This window comes from Erinaceus europaeus, chromosome 16, assembly GCF_950295315.1.
Source record: "Erinaceus europaeus chromosome 16, mEriEur2.1, whole genome shotgun sequence".
NCBI classification, from domain to species: domain Eukaryota; kingdom Metazoa; phylum Chordata; class Mammalia; order Eulipotyphla; family Erinaceidae; genus Erinaceus; species Erinaceus europaeus.
This window is the reverse complement of record NC_080177.1, coordinates 46,996,569-47,021,819: the sequence shown is the minus strand read 5'-3', so window position 1 is coordinate 47,021,819 and position 25,251 is coordinate 46,996,569. Positions and strand designations below refer to the sequence as shown.

Genomic DNA, 25,251 nt, shown 5'->3' with positions numbered 1-25,251 from the left:
ACCTGCTTCACCACTTGTGCAGCGATCCCCTGCAGGTGGGGAGTTGGGGAAGCTTCATACTATATGTGCTTAACCTGATGTCTACCACTCAATGTCTGAAAAAAAACAAAACCCAGGAGTTGGTGCAGTGGAAAGAGTGTTAGACTTCAAAGCATCAGATCCTGAGTTTGATCCTTGGTATTACATGTACTAGAGTGATGTTCTAGTGTTCTAGTTCTTTCCCTCTCCTTTCTCATGTTAGTAAATAAATACAAGAATAAAAAAGCCCACCAACAGTAGTGGACTCTTGCAAGAGCGGAGCCCATGATAACCATGGTAGTAGAGAAAGAATACCTACACAGTAACTTTATAGATGACTTCTAGCTCACAAACAAGCACAGGGAGAGATGGGCTCCACACCTGTTGGCCCCAAATTGCCCCACACACCTTTGCCCAGCATCCGGCCCAGTGTGAACTGCTGCTCAGGGATGAGCACGTCCTCTAGCTTGTCCTTGAGCTCATCGCTGATGCCCAGGCTGTCCACTAGGGCAAAAGGAGGGTGAGAAAGGGAAGAGACTGACTCCTGAGACCAAACACTGCCTGCTACTGCACCCCAAGCCCCATTCTTAAAGCAAAGGCACAGAGCTGAGCTGTTCCCATGCTGATGGGGACCCTCCTGACTACTCAGCACTCACATGTGGCCTCGATGCGCTCTGGACGGTCCCGGTTGAAGGACCGGGCTGCCCGGAAATGGACAGCTGGCTCCCCTCGTGCCATGACACTGTCAAAAGCTTGCCTGGTGGGAAACCATAACTGGAGTTAGTTTCCAGGTCTTCATCACAGTCACCTGCCTCTCCCTCAGTGACCCTGCTCTTCTTCCTCTTCCTTACCCAAACCGAGTTTCCTTCCTCCTCTTTCGTAGCAGAATAAGGGCCAGGGCAGCAGCTGTAACCAGAGCGGTCAGCACACCCAGGACTACAGGTACCCAGGAAGCACGGCTGTGGGGAGGGCCTTGCTGTCCTACAGGAGACAGTCCAAGAAAGAATTTCTTTTTTTTTTTTTTTCCTCCTCCAGGGTTATTGCTGGGCTCGGTGCCTGCACCATGAATCCACCGCTCCTGAAGGCCATTTTTTCCCCCTTTTGTTGCCCTTGTTGTACCTTCGTTGTGGTTATTATTATTATTGCCCTTGTTGACGCAATTCGTTGTTGGATAGGACAGAGAGAAATGGAGAGAGGAGGGGAAGACAGAGAAGGGGAGAGAAAGACAGACACCTGCAGACCTGCTTCACCGCCTGTGAAGCGACTCCCCTGCAGGTGGGGAGCCGGGGGCTCGAACCGGGATCCTTACACCGGTCCCTGCGCTTTGCGCCACATGCGCTTAACCCACTGCGCCACCGCCCGACCCCCCAAGAAAGAATTTCTATGATGACTAATTATTCTGAGTCTCTTCTCCCCTCTTCCACTTTTTTTTTTTTTTTTTCACCAGAGCACTGCTCAACTCTGGCTTATGGTGGTGCAGGAGATTGAATCTGGGACTTCCAGAACCATAGGCACAAAAGTGTCTTTGCATAACCATTATGCTACCTACTCCACCTTTTTTTAAAAAAAAAAGATTTATTTATTTATAAGAAGACAAAAAAAAAACAGTATCGGTGGGGCCCCCTTTTCTGCATGCTGCTCTCAATTCAAATCAAATAATATTGCATCTGCAGATCGCAACCTAATCAACACAACGAGTGCCACCCCAGCATGCTTCACTTCAGACTGTGACTAGAGACTTCAGGTGTGGAATGACAACCCTTCAGCTTCATCACTCGGGTGAGACCTTTCCTTTCATAGTATTCTCTAATTCCATTCCAGGTGGTCCACTCCCCAATAAAGTCCCCAAACCTAGATATAGTCCAGGTTCCCTGAGATAGAGCATAGGTTCACCTGTGCCCATAAACTAGGGGAAAAATATATACCTGAAAGCAGAAGTACACAAGAGCATGCAGGGAATACCCCCAACACTTTATCTGCACTATTACAGTCTTTAGGTCCATGATTGTTCAACAATTTGTTTGGCTTTGTATGTTAACTTTCTTTTCAGCCACCAGGTTCCGGATGCCAGCGAGATGCTGACCAGACTTCCCTGGACAGACGACCCCATTAGTGTGTACTCCACTTCCTCAGAGCCCCACCCTACTAGGGAAAGAGACAGACAGACTGGGAGTATGGATCGACCAGTCAACGCCCATGTTCAGTGGGGAAGCAATTACAGAAGCCAGATCTTCCACCCTCTGCAACCCACAACGACCCTGGATCCATACTCCCAGAGAGATAGAGAATGGGAAAGCTATCAGGGGAGGGGGTGGGATGTGGAGATCGGGTTATGGGAATTGTGTGGAATTGTACCCCTCTTATTCTATGGTTTTGTTAATGTCTCCTTTCTTTATAAAAAAAAAAAAAAGAGTATCACTCTGCCGCATATAATACTGGGGTTTGAAGTCAGGACCTCACGAATGAGAGTTCAACACTTTATTCATTGCACCACTTCCCAGGCTGCACTTTACAGTCTTTTTGTTTTGTTTTTTATTTATTTTTTTGTAATTTTTTATTTATTTTCCCTTTTGTTGCCCTTGTTGTCTTTTTATTGTCATTGCAGTTATTGTTGTTGTTACTGATGTTGTTGTTGCTAGACAGGACGGAGAGAAATGGAGAGAGGAGGGGAAGAAAGAGGGGGGGAGAGAAAGATAGACACCTGCAGACCTGCTTCACCACCTGTGAAGCGACTCCCATGCAGGTAAGGAGCCAGGGGCTCGAACCAGGATCCTTACACTAGTCCTTGTGCTTTGGGCCATGTGTGCTTAACCTGCTACGCTACTGCCCAACTCCCTGTTTTTGTTTTTGTTTTACTGTCTTTATTTATTTGGATAGAGACAGCTAGAAATTGAGTGGGAAGGGGGTGACAGAGAGGGAGACAGACAGACATCTGCAACAATGCTTTACCACTTGTGAAGCATTCCCCCCTGCAGGTGGGGACCAGGGGCTCAAACCCCAGTCCTTGCACACTGTAACATGTGCGCTCAACAAGATGTGCCACCATCCAGCCACATTTTAGAGCTTTCTGATGATGGTCATCAGTAGAAAGAGGGATTCAAGGAAGGACCCACAGACCCTAGGTTATAAGTAGCAACTCCTGGCTATTAGAACCTACAGTGTGAGCAGAGATATCTTTTTCTTGCTTTTTCAATATTTTACTCATTTTATTTTAATGAGACAAATACAGAGGTAAAGATGAGAGAATTTCACAGCTCTGGCTGATGGTGGTGCTAGGACTGAACCTGGGACCTTGGAGCCTCAGGCATGAGAGTTTCTTTGCATAACCATTATGCTATCTGTACTCTGACCTGAAAGGCTTTTGTATAACCATTACCCTGTCTTCCCCTGCCAGAACAGGGATTTCTATGATTGTAAATAGGGTGGGTAGAAGAGGATGAGATACAGTTTATTTATTGTCTGTTAAGGCTTTGAATCTACGTGACTCCTCTGTTCCTGGTGGACTTTCTTTAAAAATGTTTTTTTATATTTATTTATTTTCCCTTTTGTTGCCCTTGTTGTTTTTTATTGTTGTTGTAATTATTATTGTTGTTGATGTTGATGACATCAACATCATAGGACAGAGAGAAATGGAGAGAGGAGGGGAAGACAGAGAGGAGGAGAGAAAGACAGACACCTGCAGACCTGCTTCACTACTTGTGAAGCAACTCCCCTGCAGGTGGGGAGATGGGGGCTTGAACCAGGATCCTTATGCTGGTCTTTGCACTTTGGGCCACATGCACTTAACCTGCTGCGCTACTGCCTGACTCCCGGACTTCTTTTTTTTTTCCCCTAGTGTCAGAGAAGGAGAAACACCACAACACTATTCATGGAGCTTCCGCTAGTGCTGTGTATGGTGCTTGCATGTGCTGCTAGAGCTCAAACCCAGATCTTCAAACATGGCCAAGTGTTTGCTCCACTAGGTGAATTGTCTTCTGACCTCAAGATAGTTTAAATACCAATCCTGGCCTGGGAGGGGACACAGTAGATAAAGCATTGGACTCCCAAGCATGAGGTCGCCAGAATCACAAGTGCCAGAGTAATCTCTGCCTAAGCCCCACCCTCCCAGGCCTCACCTGCATGGTCATGAGAGGAGACTACCAGTGGCTGACTCCAGGGTCCACAGCCAATGGCATTGGAGATGCACACACGCACAGTCAGGTCCTTCTCGGGGTCCCAGCCTGTGAGATTGATCCGGGTCCCTTCCACTGTCAGTTCACTCTGCAGCCAGAAAAAAAAAAAAAAGCCTCAGCCCACACTTACTCTATGGAGATTCCCCACTCATGGGGGTTGTCAAAGACAGACGGGTCTAGATGGAACATGGGTGCTAGAAGCACTTTGGGTTCAGCCTTGGGAGTACAGCCTGCTGTGGGAGGCTGCAGGTGAGGGAGAGGGTAGGTGGTGGCCCCTGAAGGTCTTCTCTGTGCCCTCTCCCAGTTACTAGAGGAATATGTTTCCCATACAAGTGTGCAAAATGTGAGCCTAACAGGCTCCATTTAGAAGGCTCCAGTAAGGAGGGGCAGGCAGAGTGAAGCAGGTGGCCAGGGTGGAAGGAGATCCAGTGCACTAAGCCCTCATGCCTCCAAGGACAGTCAATCCAAAACCCTAAAGCCTGAGACCCCTGAAGGCTGACTCTAGTCCCCCAGCAGAGTAAAGACTGGGTTTCCCTTACCTGAGTTTCATTTTCTTGAATCCAAGACAGTCGATAGGGCCCCAAGGGGACTTCTGAAGGGCCCTCAGGGATTACTTCTTCCCATTCCAGGATGAGCCCTGAGTCTGTGCGGATGGCATGAAGGTTCTGGGGAGCAGTGGCTGGAGCTGGACTCAAGAAGAGAAGACTACTAAGCATCCTGCCTGTCCCACAACCACTCAGATAGGATTTGGGAAGGAACCTCCAAGAATTATTCAGCTGACAAGAGTTGCCTCCCAGCTCAGCCTGCTCTCACCCGGGGTGATTAAAAGCAGAGACTATGGCACCCCAACTCAACAATAGACTCTTCCTCACCTAGGTGACAACCTCTGCCTGTCCTTCCCTATTTCACAGCACTGTAGTCTTCTTGAAATGACAAGAAAATTTGTGACCCCAGAAGTGAATAAAGTTCCGGGCTTTCAAGTATAAGGTCCTGAGTTGGATTCCAAGCATCACTTGTGCCAGAATGATGCTCTGGTTCTTTCTCAGTCTCCTTCTCATACCATATATCCTTATTGGGGTTTCCCTGACAGTGCTGGAACATTAATTCTTGTTTTTAATAATTTTTTTATATTTATTTATTTTCCCTTTTGTTGCCCTTGTTGTTTTGAAACATTAATTCCACATCCTCTGGTCTTTTCTAAATATATATATATATATATTGGACCAAGTGGTGGGGCTCACAGCAGAGCACACATGTTACAATGCATGAGATCTTGTGTTCAAGACCCCAATTTCTACAGAGAAAGCTTCACAAGCAGTGAAACTATGATGCAGCATCTCTTTATCGCTCCCTCTTCTCTATATATATCCAATAAAGAAAATATATATATATTAAATATTTTATTTATTTACAAGATAGGAGGAGAGAGAAAGGACCAGACATTACTCTGGCACATGTGCTGCCAGGGACCCCATGCTTGAGAATCCAAAGCTTTACCACTGTGTCACCTCCCAGACAACAGAAAATATAATTTTTTAAAAAAATTCATTGATTGATGAAAGGGGACCAGAGTGTCACTCTGGCACATGTGATAATAGGCATGAAACTCAGGACCTCTTGCCTTGAGAGTCCAATGTCCCTGGGCTACTCTCATCCCCCTCTTCTGCATTGTCTGTCCACCCACCAGCCCTGGAGCTATATGGATTTATTTACTGCACAGACATACAGAAGGCACACAGGATTTTCTGAGTGACAAAGGAAACACCCTGTCAGGTAGCTCCTTTCCCCACCATCTCTACTCTAAATAGAACCCTATGCTGCTTGGACTGCCCTTAGCCGGCCACTCTGCTCTGTGAATCCCTTACCTAGACCCTTTGTCCGGAAGGGCACCCAATCAGCATATGGAGAAGGCCCCAAGGCATTGGCACAGCGTACCCTGAGGCTGTAGTTGGTGGCAGGTGCTAGGTCCCGAAGCAGACATGTGAAGGGTGGCACGGGGACGACAACAGCCAGGACCTCCCAGCCACCTGGGGCCTGTGCCACCTACAAGAAAGCAGACACAAATAGTGGAGGATGGTGGAGGAGACGAGAAGGATGTGGGCATGAGGAAGACATGAGATCAAGCCTTCTCTGAGTCTATTAGCAAACGCCTGCTCTCACCTCCCCAAAGCCCCAAGTTTGCACATGTTCCTTTTGAATAGAATGACCTTCTCTTCCTGGCAAAGTTCAGGAAGAGTCTATGCAAATATTGCCCTGTAAATCATTTCTCAACTCCTCCAGAAAGCTTATGCCCCTCTGTACTGGGTTTCTGGCTCTGTAGGAGCAGTTTACTTCTTCCTGTTACTGTATGTCAGTGCAATCCCAGAGCTTCTCCAAGGCAGGGTAGCTGGGAACCTAGGGGCATTTGCACCATATTGCCTTACCTCTGGGGGCTCAGGCCAAGAGTGCAAATGGAGATTTGTATCACCTGGGTAAATATGTAGATATTATAAATCAACTAGTGACTCAGTAAGATGTCAACTAGTGACTAGGTAAGATGTCTTTTATTGCAGGGGCTGCATGATAGCTCACCCAGTAGAGTATACACTAATAGGGAGGAATCAGGTTTAAACCCCCAACCACCACGTGGGAGCACCATACCCAAGGGAAGTTTATCAAGCAGTGGGGCAGTGCTGGTTTCTCTCCTTCTCTTTGTGCCTCTTTCCCTTTCTCTCTCTCTCTCCTAATAAAAAAAATGGGGGTAGGGGAAAGATGGTGGTTTACTCAGTAGTGCTCACATGACCATGCACAAGAACCAGAGTTCAAGCCACTGGTCCCCACCTGCAGGGGAGAGCCTTCAACGGGTGGTGAAGGCTGTGATAGAACAGTGTTGTAGGATTGAACCTGGGACTTTGGGGCCTCAGACATAAAAGTCTCTTTACATAACCATGACGCTATCTTCCCAATCCTCTCTTCCTTCCTCTCTCTGTATCTCTCACCTCCATCAATGAAAGAAAAAAAAAAACTATCCACTGGGAACAGTGGAACATTTTGTAAGCACTGAGCCCCAGTGATAACCCTGGTGACAAAAAAACAACAATCCACTATGAAAACCATGTCATCAAAAATAAATAGGGGGGAGTCGGGCAGTAGCACAGCAGGTTAAGCACATGTGGCGCAAAGCGTAAGGATCCCAGTTCGAGCCCCCCAGCTCCCCACCTGCAGGGGAGTTCCTTCACAGGTGGTGAAGCAGGTCTGCAGGTGTCTCTCTTTCTCTCCCCCTCTCCTCTCCATTTCTCTCTGTCCTAGCCAATAATGATGACATCAATAACTACAATAAAATAATTAAAAAACAAGGGGAATAAATAAGTATTTTAATAAATAAAATAAATAGAGTGGAGGTAGATAGCATAATGATATACAAGGAAACTCATGCCTGAGGCTCCAAAGTCCCAGGTTCAACACCACCATCACCCCCATCCCCCCACCCCCACCCCCACCATAAGCCAGAGCTGATCAGTGCTCTGGTAGAAAAATAAATAATAAATAAACACACAAAGCTGAACTTGGACTGAGTTTGGTGTATTGCATGAACATAAAAGTCTCTGGGAAAGGGAATTGGGTGGTAGCACAGCGGGTTAAGCGTACATGACACAAAGTGCAAGGATCGGTGTAAGAATCCCAGTTCGAGCCCCGGCTCCCCACATGCAGAGGAGTCGCTTCACAAGCAGTGAAGCAGGTCTGCAGGCGTTTCTCTTTCTCTCGCCCTCTCTGTCTTCCCCTCCTCTCTCCATTTCTCTCTGTCCTATCCAACAATGGCAACACCACCACCAACAATAATAACTACAACAACAATAAAAAAAAAACAAGGGCAACAAAAGGGAAAATAAATTAAAAAAAAAAAAGTCTCTGGGAAGAGGGAGAGTGAGAGCATTTTCAGGTCCTGGTGCATGATGGTAGAATGGGACCCAGACTAGGGGTGAGAGGGTTTGGCTAACACCTATCATGGTGAGATGAGAAATTATATCCATGTGTCAACAACCATACTTACTGTAAACAACCCTCCCTAGTAAAAATAAGTAAACAAAACCAAAAAATAAATAGGGCAGGGATATAGCATAGTGGTTTTGCAAAGACATTCAGACTTGAGGCTCCAATGTCCCAGGTTCAATCTGGGCATCACCTTAAACTAGAGTTGAGAAGCGCTCTGATTAAATAAATAAATAAATAAATTTTCTATTATAACATATTGATCAAACAAATAATCTTCCAGCCTGAAGGCTACATGGCTGGAGTAAATTTGCAATTTGCAAAGCACCTTATGATGGGGTGTAGGAAGGTGACCAAGTGAGGAGACAGGAGTGAAGGCCACAGACAGTCTATATAGATGTTGTCCTGTCTGCAAAGCGGGCGAAGTGGGCAGGAGTGCCCATCAGCCCAGTCCATCCAGCTCTCCTACCTGCACTGTGCATGACTGGAGCAAGGCCAGCCCGTCAGCACCTGGCACCCACGCTACACTGGCATTGCTGCTGGAGAGCTTCGTCACTGTGATGTTGAAGGGAGCAGCAGGCGGGGCTGTGGACCAGGACAGTGTAGATGAAGAGGAAGCAGAAAGGATGACAGTCAGGTCTGAAGCCCCTCCTTGGGGCCTGACCCCCACCCCACTTTAGGAGGTCTCATCCAGCATTGTGCTGGGCTGTCTTCCCCAGAGCACCCCAGTCCAAGCTGGCAGAAACTTGGTTAGTCTTGACCATCTCCCACAGCCTAACTCCCCCTCCCTCCCAAGGACTCTGCTTAGTGATGGGAAATCTAGTGCAACGTCAGGTTTCTATTCTCATCTCAGCCCTGGCAGGGTCTCAAGTGCTCCCACTAAGAAGGGAGCTGAGTCAATTAACCCTTTGGCCAAATGTCCTGGGACTGAAGCTGGCCCACCCTCAGCCACCCAGATTCCCTTCTTGCCCTGCCGCATCTCCTTCTACCTTGAAGACGAACAGTGGCCAGGCGGGAAGAGGCCAGGCCTTTTCTGTTGTGAGCCTCACAGGAGAACACGGTGCTCTGTGTCACCCCTAGGGCCAGAAAGCCTCAGTCAGCCACCTCCCCAGACAGCAGACCCCCCTCCCCACCGCAGTCTTAGACTGGGGAAGGGGCTGGACAATGGGGCATAGAGAGAACCAATATTGACTGTGGAGCCTGGCTGTGCTTGGGGGAGGGTGAGTGCTCTGTTTTCTCATTTCCCAAATGGGAGAGCTGTGACATAACATGCAAAGTGCATGGCACACAGCAGGCTCCTGAGAACTGTCATCCCAGCCCTCCCACCTCAGTCCTAACTGCTGCCAAGAGACACCAAGCTACCTCCCTCCAGTGGTCACTCCTGCTCCATGCATTCCAGAGTGGGGCTGGAGATGCACCCCAACCTGTTCCTATACCTGCATTCTCTGTACACTCCACTGATTACCAGCTCCTAATGCCCTGTGCCCAAAATGTCTTCTCAAATATAATCCTCCCTGGGGACTGAACTGAAGCTCTCTAGTTCTTATGTAGTTCCCATTCCTCCTTCCTGTGCCCCCCACCCTGCAGTGATGGTGCCTAGCAAAGTGGTGCATGGAGGAGTTAGTTCAGTGAATGCTTATTATCAGGCTGGCTGCCAGAGGATCCCCACCCCACAGCACATCTGAACAATCAAACCCAACCTCCTCTCAACCAGCTCCAAATCAGCACCTTCTGAACAAGACCGGCCCTGGCTGGCTTCCAGGACAGCCGTGAGTCCACTTGCCCAGTTCATAAGACCAATCACACTCCTCCTTTTTTAGGTGAGTACAAGCCCTAGCCAGAAATGGTAAGCTTTGCTTCCCAGATAAGAACCTACAAGCATGTGAGGGACAAGGTGGGGGTTTCAGCATGTCTAACAGTGTACAAAAATGAACAGATAAACTTGTTTGAGGAGAGTGAAGATTTCTGGGCAACAAAGTCCCTGTAATTTTAGCTGGCTGCCCCCTTTTTCTTTCCCTCCCACACCATTTCTGTCTTCCAGGAAGAAGCTAGGTTCTGCCTCTCGGGGTACAGGAGGTGCCCCTGGCCCAGGACCAGCTGTGCTGGGCCTGAACTTCCAGAGTCAGCACACAGCAGGCTCTATGCTAATCAGCCCACCCAGGCAGCCCAGCACTCCTAGCTTAACCTGCTGCACTACCTCAGCACTCCTAGCTAAGGAGCTCAGCTGGGCTGTGGCTCATGAACCAAGGCCTGCTCCCACCCCAGTCAGTCAATGACTCTGCCAGCCTTGCCACCCCACTCTGAAGCCCACCACTCATCCAGGCTGCTCACCTGTCATATTTAATACAGAAGGCGAGGGAGCTGCTTCCCCAATTTGCCTGCCTCCTTTCCACCAGACAATGGTGACTGGCTCAGGGGGCCCCACGGCTGCACAGGACAGCTGGAAAGGGGCATTGGGAGGCACTGCCAGATCTTTTGGCTCCACTGTGAAAAATGGCACGCCTAGGGAGGAGAAGGGTGGGGGTGAGTCCTACCACCTTTATGCACAAGGCACATGTGCCTTGTCAGTTATGGAGCCCTACTTGGTAGGGGCATCACTCCTCTGTTTTGCTTCATCTTGCTTTGGGGCAAGAGAGATTCTACCCTAGAAATCTGCTCAGACAGTATCTCCAAGAAGAGGAGGAGGGTGGAGAGCTGGGGGAGGAGAGCAGACAAGAGTCTTCACAGAGTTCTGTAGGCAGTCCCAGCTCTTGTTCAGGGCCCTTTGTTACTTTCTTAGTCACTTTGTTTTCCCGTGCTGAATAGCTCTGGGCTCCAGCAGCTGTGGAGCTGTCCTACTCCTCCCTCCCCTCCCCCTCCTGCCCTGCCACTTGGCAGAACTGGGTCCAGCCCCAGACGGGAGCCTGAGGCCTGGTGCTTAGACTGAGACAGACTGTAACCCAAAGGGTTTCAGGCCCCATAGGTCACATAGGCTCCAGGGAAGATGGTCTTTTGACATCAGGGACTGGAGCTGGATAAAGCAGTGGGGCAATGACCAGGAAGCAGAGGGGTAGCCCAGCTGATGCTGAGCTTTCCTGTACAAAGAGTGATTGCTAGCAGAAAGCATTTGGCTGGATTCAGGCCTCACCTTCCACGGTGAGCCACACTGGCTGGGAGGTGGTAGTCTCCTCACCCTCCACCTGGCACCAATACTGGCCTGCATCTGAACGTTCTGCTGACTTCAAGCTGCAAAAAGAAGCAGGACACCAGATTCACTGACCACTCCACACATTCAGTGCCTTCGCCTTCGCTTCTAAAAGCTTCTATCCATTGGCTGATTAAAGAAACACTGTCCTCTTAGCATCCAACTTGCTCCCAGCTCTACAGCCCCTAGGTTAGTGTATAGGGGCAGCCAGGACTGGAGCCCACGCCAAGCCCCCTGGCCCTGCACCTGAGGAAAGCGATCCAGTGCTTCTCGCTGACTGGGATGTACATCTGGTCCACACTCTGGACCACAGCCCCGTCCTTTATCCACTGGATGTCGGGCTCCCTCGTCCCCTCCACGCTGCAGTTGAGGCTCACAGGTTGCCCCTGAGACACCGTCAGCTTCACTGGGACTCCCAGAAGCTTTAAGTCTGAAGAGGAGGGATAGAGACAGACCCTGGATATACCCATCCTCCTCCAGAATCCAGCTTCTGTGTGCCAGGGCTCACTCAGTCCACAAAGAGCAAGTAGACAAAGTGGGCATAAAGGGTGTAGGAGGGAGGGGGCACCATGGCCATCAAGTTACATAGGTCCCCCCAGCTTGCAGTGACCTTTCCTCATCCCTCCCTACTGGAAAGCCTTGAATTGAGGCCCAGATCCCACCTGGGGTGGGCATAAGAACTCCACCAAGGGGCAGGGGTAGATAGCATAATGGTATGCAAATAGACTCTCCTGCCTATGGCTCCAAAGTCCCAGGTTCTATTCCTACACAACCATGAGCCAGAGCTGAGCAGTGCTCTGGTAAAACAAACAAACAAAAAACCTGTACCCAGCCAGTGCAACAGACTGCCAGCTCACCTCCCAAGGTGCCGGCCCAGACTCCACAGTGCTGCAGGCACCCCCTACATCCCACCCCAGGAAGTGAAGGGAAGGGAGGTGGGGGCTCCCCAGAAGCAGAGAACATATGGCTGCAAAAACACGTCAGATCAAACACATGGCAGCCTTCCGTTCTATTAATACCTGAGAGTGTGCAAGGGCAGGCAATGGAGGTAGGAGGGAGGCAGGAAGATGCCCTGAGCAGGGAGTCATAGCCCCTCTGAGCTGCCAACACACCAGCAGGGACCACTCTCTGGAGTCTTAGTCTCTGGAGTTCGTCTTTCCCTCCCTCTCTCTCCCTCTTCTCCCTCTCTCTTCTCCTGGCCTCCCTGTACGTTGAAGCAGAGAGGGGTAGGTGAACTATATCCATGCGCGAAATCTGATCTAACTTCTTCCAGCTCTGCTACTCCTGGGCGCTGCTCCTGAGCCACATACCTGTAAACACTCATCACTCTTTTTCCCTTATCTTTCTTTAGAGGCGGGAATGGTAAGGAAAGGTGTCTCAAGAGACAATGCTGGCCCAGTCCCTCTCCCTTCCCTACTCCACTCCCCCTCGGAGGATCAGTCACAGCCACACATGCCCAGCAATCTCGGGGATCACGGAGTGGGAAGGCAGGAAGCCTGGGTGCTGCGGGAAGTCCCCCTGCAACACTTCGGCCGCTCAGTGGGGACCAGCATGCTGCCCCTGTACGAGCTCCCGGCACTCCCGCTCAGGCAGGTGGCCCAGGAGCCAGGTCCGTCCGCTGCCCAGTGGCCCAGGCGCCCTCACAGCCCCAGGCCCTCACTGGTGAGCGCTGGGGGACTGCCAGCCGGCTGCCATCGCTGCGGTCACAGAGTGGAAGCGTGTGGGCGGTGGGCAGAACCGGGACCCCCAGGGCTGCGAGAGGAGAGCAACTATCAGTAACTAGCAACTACGAGCGGGAAGCCGCAGACACCCGCCGCCGGCCCCTCGGCCCTCGGCCTGCTCTCTTCTTCCCAGCCGCTGGGAGAGTTAGAAAGTCGAGGGAGGGGGAACCCCGCCGCGCCCCCTCCCCCAACCCGAGCCTCGGCCTTCCGGCTTCCCGCCCCCCACTTTGCCCTCCGGCCAACCCTGGTCCAGGGCACCGCGCCCCATCCCGGCCCCCGCCCCCCTACCTCCTACCTGCGACCGCTGGCCCCACGAGCAGCAGCGCGGCCAGAGCCAGCAGCAGCGGCGGCGGCGGCGGCGGCGGCGGCGGCTGCAGCGGGGTCAGCGGCAGGAGCCCCGGCCGCCCCATGCTCCGCCTCAGCGCCGTGGGCCGCGACGCCGCACCATGCCGGGCCGGGGACACGGTGGGGAGGGAGAGGAGGTAGGGGCGGGGCGGGGACCCGAACACGCCCCGGGCCAGGCAGCAGTCAGCAGCTCGGGGTCCTCGGGGCCGTGCCTGGGCCACCGCGCCGGCTCCGCAGCCGTCGCCGCCGTCGCTGATTCATGTTCCAGGAGCCGCCGCCGCCTCCTCTGCACGCCCGCAACCCGGCTCGCACCGCCCCTCGCGGAGCCCTGGCCCGGCCGCCCCGCCCCCGCCCCCGCCCCCCACACCCTTGCAGCCCGGACCGACACCCCCAGGCCCTTGCAATGTGGGCCCAAGTCCTCCAAACCCTGCAGCTTGCCCCTAAACCAGCCTCCTGCCGCCCCAGCCTACTGCTCCCCATCCCCACCCCAGGTACCTCAATGCTGAACCTTGGGACCCAGGGCAGCCCTCTGCTTGGGCACCTCAGCTACAGCACTCCTTCCTCTAAATACACTCCAACATCTTTTTCAATCTCCAGATCCATCCTTGAAACCTTGCTAGAACCCTCTACCACACCCCAACTTTTGTGGACACTCTGACCCCAGAATCCAGCACCCCGCTCTCCGGACACAAGCCATCTGGTCTCCTTAGACACTCCAGCCATCAGGCCCACCTAACAAGCATGACTCAGAGCCTTCCAAGTTCTTAGTGACCTTCAGCTTTTATCAGATGTCCCCACTGCTGTAATTGTTTTATATAGGCCTACCCACGTATTAAAAAAAAAAAAGTATTTGTTTATTAGAGAGAGAACTGCCAGGATCAAACTCAGGACCTCATGCTTTTAGGTTCAATGCTTTATCACCTGTACCACCTCCCAGGCAGGGAGCACACATCTCTAGGGGCTGTCATTTTTCTTACTTGCTTTCCTCTGGTTCTACCCCCACCCTACCCCTATTCCCCAGGACCTGGTGTGAACGTTGGTTGATTTCAGAATGTCCAGTTAAGTAGCCCACCTCAAACACAGTAGGTGCTCCAGAAAGAAACAGATGCCTGTTAAGTGAATAATTGCCTTCCAAGCTTGGACTGCCCCACAACCAGTAATCACGGGGGTGGCTGTGCCCACGGACTTCCTGTCAGATGCAGAGCCGGTTCCAAATTCGGCCTCCCAAACATTCCCCTCCCTTTGCCAGCCAGCTGCTCCTCCTGTGCCCTGAGCCTCCACCCAGGACCGTCCTGAAGGAGGGTGGGGTCTATTTTGTCAGACCTCCCTTGCCTGCAGCTCAGCTCCCTCCTCCCAGAGGTTCTCCTGAGCAGCAGGGGCCTGCCTCTTGCCCAACTTGGCCCCATCCTTGATTGCATATTAATTATACAAATGATAACAACAGTGCTGGCTGCAGCTTCAGAGCCATCTGGGGGCGCCCCCAGGTGGCCACACAGGGCAGAGGCCTGAGATTGCTGTCAGTCTGGTGGCAGGGGCCTTTTGCATTAATCTTCCAGTTTCAGAGATACTGTGGGTTGTCTCCAGGACTCTCTTTAGCAAAAGACTTGCTCAGTTGCAGAATCCACAGCTTTTGGGCTTTGGGCTTAGTTGGATCAAGGCAGGCAAGCAGCAAATCTGTGGCTGAAGCCTCCTCCTCTGCCGTGAAGAGCTACAGCCTTGCCCTGAGGACCGGGAAGCTTCTCCCAAGATGATTTCAGCTTTCCAGGGAAAGGATCTTAACTCCTTCTAACCCTGCCTCACACTGGAAGGACCTCTCCAAGGAGTGTCAAATCCAGAACCTTGCCTCTTATTCCCTCCCCTGATGAATGATTCTTGAATGATGATGAGCAGTGAATCCCAACCCAAGGAGCATCAAAATGTGATTTTTGTTGTTCTATTAATGTATATTTGTTCATTTTAAAGGATCTGGGAAAGAGCTCACTTGGGTAGTATGCTGCTTTGCCATGTGCATGACCTCAGGAGTTTGACTGCCAATGCAAATTCATCCCCAGAAGCTTCAATGTGGTTTCTTCCACTTTCTCTCTGCCCATCTGCCTGTGTCTATCAAAATAAGCAAACAAACAACAAACAAACTTAAAATTAAATTTTAAAATTCAGATTTAGATAGAGGCAGAGAAAGAGAACTTCCTTTAATGCAATGGGGACTGGAGATACACATGCAAAAGCAGTGCACTATCCATGTAACCTATTTCACTGACCTCCAAATATTTCAATTTTTTATTAATTTTTTTATATTTTATTTATTTACTGAGAAATATAGGAGAGAGAGAAAGAACCAGACATCACTCTGGTAAATGTGCTGCCGGGAATTGAACTCAGGACCTCATGCTTGAGAGTCCAGTGCCCTAGCCACTCTGCCACCTCCCGGACCACCCAAGTATTTTATTTTTATGAATATTGCTATTAATTGAATTGTTTCCTTTTTAAATTTTTTTCTTTTTTTAATATTTATTTATTCCATTTTGTTGACCTGTTTTTTTTGGTTGTTGTTGTAGTTATTATTGTTGTTGTCATTGTTGGATAGGACAGAGAGAAATGGAGAGAGGAGGGGAAGAGAGAGGAGGAGAGAAAGAGACACCTGCAGACCTGCTTCACCGCTTGTGAAATGACTCCCCTGCAGGTGGGGAGCCAGTGGCATGAACCTGGATCCTTACGCCTTTTACGCCGGTCCTTACACTTTGCACCACCTGCGCTTAACCCGCTGTGCTACTGCCTGACTCCCCATACAGGTTTTTTTTTTTTTTAATTTTTTTAATCAGAGAACTGTTCAGCTCTGGGCTTATGGTGGTGCAGGGGATTGAACCTGGGACTTTGGAGCCTCAGGAATGAGAGTCTGTTTGCATAACCATTATGCTATCTACCCTCTGCCCAGGTGTTTTTTTTTTTTCTTAACGTCTCATTTGTCTATTTTAAAGAGAGAGACACACAGAGAAAGATACAATGAGAAACAAAGAGAGAGGCCAAGACCAGAGCACTGTTCAGCTCTGACTAGTGGTGATGCTAGGGTGAGCCTAGGGCTGCAGAGTCTCAGACATGAAAGTCTTTTGTATAACCATTTTGCTATCTTCCTAGTCCCTTGTCATTTATTTCTAGTGTGTAGAACTATGATTTTTATTATCTTTGTTTATTTATTGCATATAGACAGCCTGAAATCAAGAGTAAAGGAGTGATAAAGAGGGAGAGAAACAGAGAAAACCCCACAACAATGCCTCATCACTTGCAAAACTTTCCCCTACAGGTGGAGACCAGGGCCTCAAACCTGAGTCCTTACACACTGTGATATGTGTGCTCAACCAGGTGCACTATTACCCAGCCCCACAATATGATTTTTTAAAATTTATTTTATTTATTTATTCCCTTTTGTTGCCCTTGTTTTTTTTTATTGTTGTAGTTATTATTGTTGTTGTCGTTGTTGGATAGGACAGAGAGAAATGGAGAGAGGAGGGCAAGACAGAGAGGAGGAGAGAAAGATAGACACCTGCAGACCTGCTTCACCGCCTGTGAAGCGACTCCCCTGCAGGTGGGGAGCCGGGGTTCGAACCAGGATCCTTATGCCGGTCCTTGTGCTTTGCGCCACCTGCGCTTAACCCGCTGCGCTACAGCCCGACTCCCCCAAAATATGATTTTTTTCGTATGCATTGATCTTGGTCAATACCTTTGCTTTGTGTGTATTGAGTTATGTTGCTGACCCCAAAAATGGGTCTGTTTGCCTATTTGTTTTGTTTCTTGCCACCAGGGTTAATGCTGGGGGTCAGTGACTACACAGCTATACTCTTCCCAGGGTGCTTTTTCTTTTATTTCTTTTTCTTAAATTCTTGATGGAAGGTAGTATAAAGAGATAAAGAGAGAGAGATAGGGGGGAGGGAGAGAGAGAAAAGCAGAATCACCTCCAGGGACTGGGTGATGGTGCACTCAGTATAGCAGACATGATACAGTACCCAAGGACCCATGTTCAAGGCCATGGTTCCCATCTGCTGGGGGAAGGCATCACAAGTGGTAAAGCAGGGCTGAGGTGCTTTTCTTTCCTCTCTCCATTTCTGTCTCCCCCTTCTTTCTCTATTTCTCTCTGTGTCTATCCAATAAGTAAAATAAAGGAAAAAAACACCTGCAGCACTGTCCCATTGCTCATGAAGTTTCCTCTGTGTCGGTGGAGGTGGAGGCTTGAACTTAGCTCATGGTAACGTGCTCTCTTTTTAAATAAATTTTTTAATTGATTTCATTTGTTGGATAGAAAGTCAGAAACTGAGAGGAGAGGGGGATATAGAGAGGGAGACAGAGAGACACCTGCAGCAGTGCTTCACCACTCGCAAAACTTTCCCCTTGCAGGTGAGGACTGGGGGCTCAAACCTGGGTCCTTGTGCATTGAAACATGTGTGCTCAACCAGGTGCACCACCACTCAGCCCATAACATGCTGTCTACTGGGTGAACAACTATCTGGACCCTCAAGTGTTTATTTTTAAATATATTTATTTATTTATTTTCTTTTGTTGCCCTTATTGTTTTATTATTGTAGTTATTATTATTGTTATTGATGTCACTGTATTAGATAGAACAAAGAGAAATGGAGAAAGTAGAAGAAGACAGAGAGAGGGAGAGAAAGTCAGACACCTGCAGACCTACTTCACCACTTGTGAAGTGACTCCCCTGCAGGTGGAGAGCTGGGGACTTGAACCAGGATCCTGATGCCGGTCCTTGCGCTGTGTGCCACCTGCGTTTAACCCTCTGTGCTAACGCCCAACTCCCTCAAGTTTTTTTTAAATTATTTTTTATTTGTTTTGGATAGAGACAGAGAAAAGTTAAGAACAAAGGCAGAAATAAAAAGGAAGAGAGAGAGAGAAGCAACACTGCTTCACTGCTTATGAAGCTTACGTTCTGCAGATGGGGACCAGGGGCTTGAACCTGGGTCTTTACACACTGTAATGTGTGTGCTCAATCAGGTTTGCCACCACCTGACCCCTCCAAAAAAAAGTGTTCTTCTGTACATGTCATGAATTCCAGTGCCTTCTCCACTCAACAAATTGACTTTCCAGCTACCCAGAGGTGTGGCAGTCACTCATGGTCACCAACTGTCCTGTGAGAGAGCCAGGAGCCTCAAGGCCCTTCTTTTTCTTAGCCAAGAGGTGGTTCAGTGGCTAAAGTGTAGGACCTGAGAGCATACCATCCTGAGTTTGAACCCTGATATCAGTCAAATATACCAGAATATGCTCTGGTCCTCTTCTTCATTAATAATTTTTAAAAATTCATTCTTCCTCTACCCTTGCTTCTGAATGCTTCTCAATGTGTAATATTTCCACTTTCAGGATAAGGAGGATGGTAAGGTCCCGGTCTTCTGACTCTCCAGCTCCTACAAAGAATACTTGCTGTCCTGAGTGACTCTTCCTACCTATATTGCCCCACTTCTTCCCCAGACATGATATAGAAATGTGCTTGAAGGGCATGTGAGCAGGTGTGATTCTGTAGCAGAGTTGTGTAGGTGGGTGAGAGGGTGTGCATTGTGATGTCTGAGGGAGGGTGTACATTTGTGCAAACTATAAATGTGACTGACACTCTGTGGGTGGATAAGGAGAAAGAGTGTGTGTGTGTGTGTGTGTTTATGTGGAGGAGTTTGGCTATGCAAATTCATGCCTGCAAAATCTCCCTTCTTTTCACAAATCCATTGCTTGGAAGGAAACTAATCAAATTAACAGGAAATGTATTTGAACTAATATGGAAGCAGCTGTCCCAGAAGTTCCTGTCATCCAGAGAACCAGAGCCAACTGTGACTGATTTCAGGGAGTAAGCAGGAGTACAGGGCAGAGGAAAACACAATAGGAGTCCATCATGGATGAACTAGACTGGGCCATGCCATATCCATATTCTGGTGAACATAACTTCCCAGGAAATCAAAGAGCAAGAAAAGACAGATAAACCTGGGAATAAAACATATCTGCCACAGTATGAGGTCAACATCCAAACACTAGCTAAGGAAATAATCACAGGAGTGAGTAAAGAGTTTGAAAGAATTGTAATCAGAAATACAGGAACAAAAAATGAGAATCTGGAAGAAAACACTAATTATCTCAAGGTTATTAGAGAGCTGAAAGCTGAAATAGCAGAGCTAAGAACACAACTAGCTGAACAAGCTGAAACAGTATGAGAACAGGGTAACAAAATAGATGAACTCCAGAAGACAGTAGAGGGCAGACAGAATAGAATCAATGAGGCTGAATACAGAATTAACAAGATCGAGGACGAATTAGAAACAACTAAAAAAGAAGTAAGAGATCTCAAAAAGAGATTAAAAGATACTGAAAACAACAACAGAGTCCTATGGGATGACTTCAAAAGAAACAATATATGCATAATTGGCTTACCAGAGGAAGAAAGAGGGAGAGGAAGAAAGCATTCTTCAGGCCATAATAGCTGAAAAATTCTCTAATCTAGACAACATAAAAGACATAAAGGTTCAAGAAGCCCAGATGGTCCCAAACAGAATTAACCCAGACTTAAAGACACCAAGACACATCATATTTAGAATGGAAAGGAATAAGGATAAAGAAAGGATCCTGAAGGCTGCAAGAGAAAAACAAAAGTCACCTACAGAGGAAAACCCATAAGATTAGCAGCAGACTTCTCCACACAAACACTACAGGCCAGAAGAGAATGGCAAGATATCTATCGAGTGCTCAATGAGAAAAGCTTTCAACCAAGACTATTGTATCCTGCTAGACTGTCATTCAGACTAGATGGAGGCATCAAAACCTTCTCAGACAAGCTACAGTTGAAGGAATCAACTATCATCAAGCCTTCCCTGAAAGAAGTTCTAAAAGGTTTCCTATAAACAGTTAGACCACCATAAATATGCCATATATCAGAGTACTCTAAAACTCTACAAGAATGGTGTTAACATATCCTCAGTCTTTGATATCAATAAATGTCAATGGCCTGAATTCACCTATTAAGAGACAAAGAGTAGGAAGATGGATCAGAAAATACAACCCAACAATATGCTGTCTACAGGAAACCCACCTAACTCAACAAGACAAACACAGACTTAAAGCGAAAGGATGGAAAACTATCATACAAGCCAATGGCACACAAAAAAGGGCAGGAACAGCTATTCTCATATCTGACATGATAGACTTTAAAATAGGTTAGTTAAAAAAGATAGGAATGGACACTACTTAATGCTCAGTGGATCAGTCAATCAAGAGGACTTAACATCTATGCACCCAATGAGAAGCCATCTAAATACATCAAACATCTACTGAAAGAGCTATAGCAATATATTAACAGCAACATAGTCATAGTAGGGGACTTCAACACCCCACTCTCTCAACTTGACAGATCATCCAGGCAGAAAATCAATAAAGACATAAGGGAGCTAAATGAAGAGATAGATAAACTAGAACTATTAGACATTTTCAGAGTCATTCATCCCAAGAAACTGGAATACACATTTTACTCAAGTCCACATGGGTCATTCCCATGTTAGGCCTTAGGATATATCCTAAGGAACCCAACACACCCATCCAAAAAAGATCTGTGTACACATATGTTCTTGGCAGCTCAATTTGTAGTAGCCAAAACCTGGAAGCAACCCAGGTGTCCAACAACAGATGAGAGGCTGAGCAAATTGTGGTATATATATATAATGGAATACTACTCAGCTGTAAAAAATGACAACTTCACTGTTTTCAGCCAATCTTGGATGGACCTTGAAAAATTCATGTTAAGTGAAATAAGTCAGAAAGAGAAGGATGAGTATGGGATGATCTCACTCTCATGCATAAGTTGAAAAACATGATCAGAAGAGAAAACACAAGTAGAACTTGAACTGGAATTGGCGTAGTGCACTAAAGTAAAAGACTCTAGGGCGGGTGGGGGGGAGAATACAGGTCCAAGAAGGATGACAGAGGACCTAGTGGGGGTTGTATTGTTATATGGAAAACTGAGAAATGTTATGCATGTTCAAAGTATTGTATTTACTGTTGAATGTAAAACATTAATTCCACAATAAAGAAATTAAAAAAAAACATATCTGCCACAGTAGCAAAACATCCTTATGGTATGACATGGGAGGTTGTGCAGTGGATGGATCTTTGAACTCTCAGATATGAAGGTCTGAATTCAGTCTCAAGTATTGCACGTTCCAGAATGATGCTATGGCTCTCTCTCTCTCTCCTCCTCCTCCTCTTCCTCTCTCTCTCTCCCCCCCCACTATAATATATATTAAAAACAAAATTAAACAGCATCCTAATGGCAACATTCCAGGCCTAGAAAGCAATTGTTCCAGCTCTTTCAAACTTAGGATCACTTCATCTCTCCCCTCTGGAGGAGCAAGAGAACCAAGGAGGGATGACCATGGTGAGCACAATCTCACTTGAACCTTGACTAAAGACATAACATTTCCCAAATACTAGTGACAGAGGGGCATCCACTAAAGGAATATAGCCAGCCACAGACAGTTTCCATTTACCATTTTTTTATAAATCTTATCTATTTACTTATTTTTTACAAGATTTTACTTATTTATTCATGAGGAATGATAGGAGAGAGAGAGAGAGAAAGAACCAGACATCACTCTGGTATATGTGCTGCCGGGAATTGAACTCAGGACCTCATGCTTGAGAGTCTGAAGCCCTATCCACTGCGCCACCTCCCGGACCACATCCAATTACCGTTTAAAGAAGGCATAACAATAGTTGGACTACACACAGCAGATTAAGCGCACATGGTGCGAAGCACAAGGACCAGCTGAAGGATCCCAGTTCGAGCCCCCAGCTTCCCACCTGTGGGAGTGTGGGTTGGGTCATTTCACAAGCGGTGAAGCAGGTCTGCAGGTATCTTTCTCTCCCCCTCTCTGTCTTCCCCTTCTCTCTCCATTTCTCTCTGTCCTATCCAACAACAATGACATCAATAACAATAATAATAATCACAACAACAATAAAAAAAAAAGGGCAACAAAAGGGGAAAAACAAACAAAAAAAGGCAGAACATCTATTTTGGGGAGCTTGAAGGAAAATTGTCTAAGGATATAATACCAGGGTATTCAAGATGGTTGCTGTGCCTGCCAAATGCCCCTTGCCCGGAATCCCCACACTAAGCTGGTATCTCTCCTTCACTCCTGGCCCAGTTAAAGATGAAGCAGAAAAGTCAATTCCTGGAAGAGACTACACTTTAGCTTTCAGTCATAGGGCAATTTCTTTTCCTTTTCCTTTTCTTTCTTTCTTCTTTCTTTTTTATTTTTAGAAGCAGAGATAGAGAGTGAAAGAGAAAGAGATGTGATCTGGGTGGTGGCTTAGTGGATAAAGCACTGGACTCTCTAATGTGTGAGATTTCAAGTTCAATCCCTGGCAGCACATGTACCAGAGTGATGTCTGGTTCTCTTTGTCTCCTCTTATTTTTCTCATTAATAAATACAATTTTTAAAGATAGAGAGAGCGGTAGCTCAGCGGGTTAAGTGCAGGTGGCACAGAACATGAGGGCAGGCTTAAGGATCCCGGTTCAAGCCCCTGGCTCCCCACCTGCAGGGGAGTCGCTTCACAGGTAGTGAAGCAGGTGTCTGTCTTTCTCTCCTCCTCTCTGTCTTCCCCTCCTCTCTCCATTTCTCTCTGTCCTATCTAACAATGATGACATGAATAACAACAACAATAATAACTACAACAACAATAAAAAAACCAATAAGGGCAACAAAAGGGAAAATAAATAAATATTTTTTAAAAAGATATAGATAGAGAGATAGTATGCATCATTCTGGCATATGTGATGCTGGGGATGCCACTCCAGATCTCATGCTATGGATCAGGCAATTTGCCTGCTGTGCCATCTCCTGAGTTACCCAATACATTTTAAATTTTATTTCCACGAAATGGGACCTCATACATGAGAGTGCAACATCTCATCTATGTCCCATCTCCCTGGCTCATATGGGGCAGGCAGTGGTGCACGTAGTACAAAGCACAAGGATCTGGGCTCCCTACCTGTAGGGGGGTTGCCTCACAAGCGGTGAAACAGGACTGCTAGTGTCTATCTTTCTCTCTCCATCTTCTCCTTCCCTCTCAGTTTCTCTTTGTCCTATACAATAAAATGAGAAGAAAAAAGAAAAAAAAAAAGGGCCTCCAGGAGCAGTGGATCCATAGTGCTGGCACCAAGCCCCAGCGATTAACCTGGAGGCAAAATGTGTGTGTGTGTGTGTGTGTGTGTACACGCGTGCTCAGGGTCTTGTACATGAGAATTTCACTGCTCCCAGTGTGATTTTTTTTTTCATACAGAGATAGAGAAAGAGGAAGAGACACCACAACATGGGAGCTTCCTCCGGTGATGTGATACTACCATGCAGTTCAGGGGCTCAAATCTAGGTTGCACTCATAGCAAGGCACATACCCTACATGGTTAACTATGTCTCCTGTGCCCCCATACATTTTAAAATCTTTTTTTTACATTTAAAAATCCTTTACATTGGGGAGTCAGGCGGTAGCACATGTGGTGCCAAGTGCAAGGACCAGCATAATGATCCTGGTTAGATCCCCTGGCTCCCCACCGGCAGGGGACTTCTGCAGGTGTCTATCTTTCTCACCCCCTCTCTGTCTTTCCCTCCCCTCTCCATTTCTCTCTGTCCTATCTAACAACAACGACATCAATAACAATAACAACAATAAAAAAAACAAGAGCAACAAAAGGGAAAATAAATAAATATAGAAAAAATCTTTAACATTATATAAAATTGGGGTAGGGGTTTAAATAGATAGTATAATGACTACGCAAAAGACTCTCATGCCTGAGGCACCAAAAGTCCCATGTTCAATTCTCAGTACCAACATTCAGAGCTTTCTCTGTGTATCTCTCCATAAATAAATAAATAAATAAATAAGAAATAAATAAAATATTTTTAAAATAAAATATTAAAAATAAAATATTTTGGGCAGGGGAGACAGCATAATGGTTATGCAAACAGACTCTCATGCCTGAGGCTCCTAAGTCCCAGGTTCAATCCCCCACACCACCATAAACCAGAGCTGAGCAATGCTCTGATGTTTCTCTGTCTCTCTCTCTCTCTGCATCTCTCTCAAAAATAAAAGTAATTTAAAAAAATAATTAAATAAAAAAATAATAAAGTATTTTTTGAAATAAGTTAAGAAAAGGTGGGGGTAGACTTCATAATGATTATGGTTATGCATAGAGACTCTCATACCCAAGGCTCCAAAGTCCCATGTATCACCATAAACCAAATATGAGCAGTGTTCTGGCTTAAAAAAACAAACAAACAAACCCACAAAACTCCAGGATCAGTGGATTCGTGGTGTAGGCACTGAGCCCCAACAATAACCCTGGAGGCAGGGGTCCAGCAGTAGTGCAGCGGGTTAAGCGCACATGGTGCAAAGCGCAAGGACCAGCATAAGGATCCCAGTTCAAGGCCCCAGCTCCCCACCTGCTGGGAAGTCACCTCACAGGCTGTGAAGCAGATCTGCAGGTGTCCATCTTTCTCTCCTCCTCTCTGTCTTCCCCTCCTCTCTCTATTTCTCTCTGTCCTATCTAACAACAATGACATCAGTAGCAACGATAATAGTAACCACAACAACCAGGGTAACAAAAGGGAAAAAATGGCCTCCACTAGCAGTGGATTCATGGTGCAGGCACGGAGCCCCAGCAATAACCCTGGAGGCAAAAAAAAAAAAAAAAAAAAAACCCTGAAGGCAAAAAAAATAATAATATATATTGTCAAGGGGCTGGTGGTGGTGTACCCAGTAGAGTGTCACAGTGTGCAAGGACCTGGGTTCAAGTCCCTACCTGGGTTGGGGA

General features: G+C 47.5%; 1 protein-coding gene across 3 annotated transcripts in view; it reads right to left on the bottom strand.

Annotated features, from left to right (window-relative positions):
• Positions 1-13,727, bottom strand: part of TYRO3 (TYRO3 protein tyrosine kinase) — a 31,066-nt gene extending 17,339 nt beyond the window's left edge. Inside the window, exons 1-12 of one of the 3 annotated variants that reach the window (XM_060175015.1) lie at positions 13,360-13,727; positions 11,590-11,773; positions 11,287-11,384; positions 10,491-10,661; positions 9,149-9,235; positions 8,629-8,744; positions 6,056-6,233; positions 4,730-4,875; positions 4,134-4,278; positions 870-999; positions 675-775; positions 427-522 (exon numbers count right to left, since the gene is read on the bottom strand). In XM_060175015.1, the coding sequence (XP_060030998.1) occupies positions 427-522; positions 675-775; positions 870-999; positions 4,134-4,278; positions 4,730-4,875; positions 6,056-6,233; positions 8,629-8,744; positions 9,149-9,235; positions 10,491-10,661; positions 11,287-11,384; positions 11,590-11,773; positions 13,360-13,474 (1,567 nt within the window). In that variant the 5' untranslated portion in view covers positions 13,475-13,727. The remainder of the gene's footprint in view (positions 1-426; positions 523-674; positions 776-869; positions 1,000-4,133; positions 4,279-4,729; positions 4,876-6,055; positions 6,234-8,628; positions 8,745-9,148; positions 9,236-10,490; positions 10,662-11,286; positions 11,385-11,589; positions 11,774-13,359) is intronic. The other 2 variants (XM_007536473.3, XM_060175014.1) reach the window with 2 other exon arrangements.
• Positions 13,728-25,251: the final 11,524 nt, after the last annotated feature.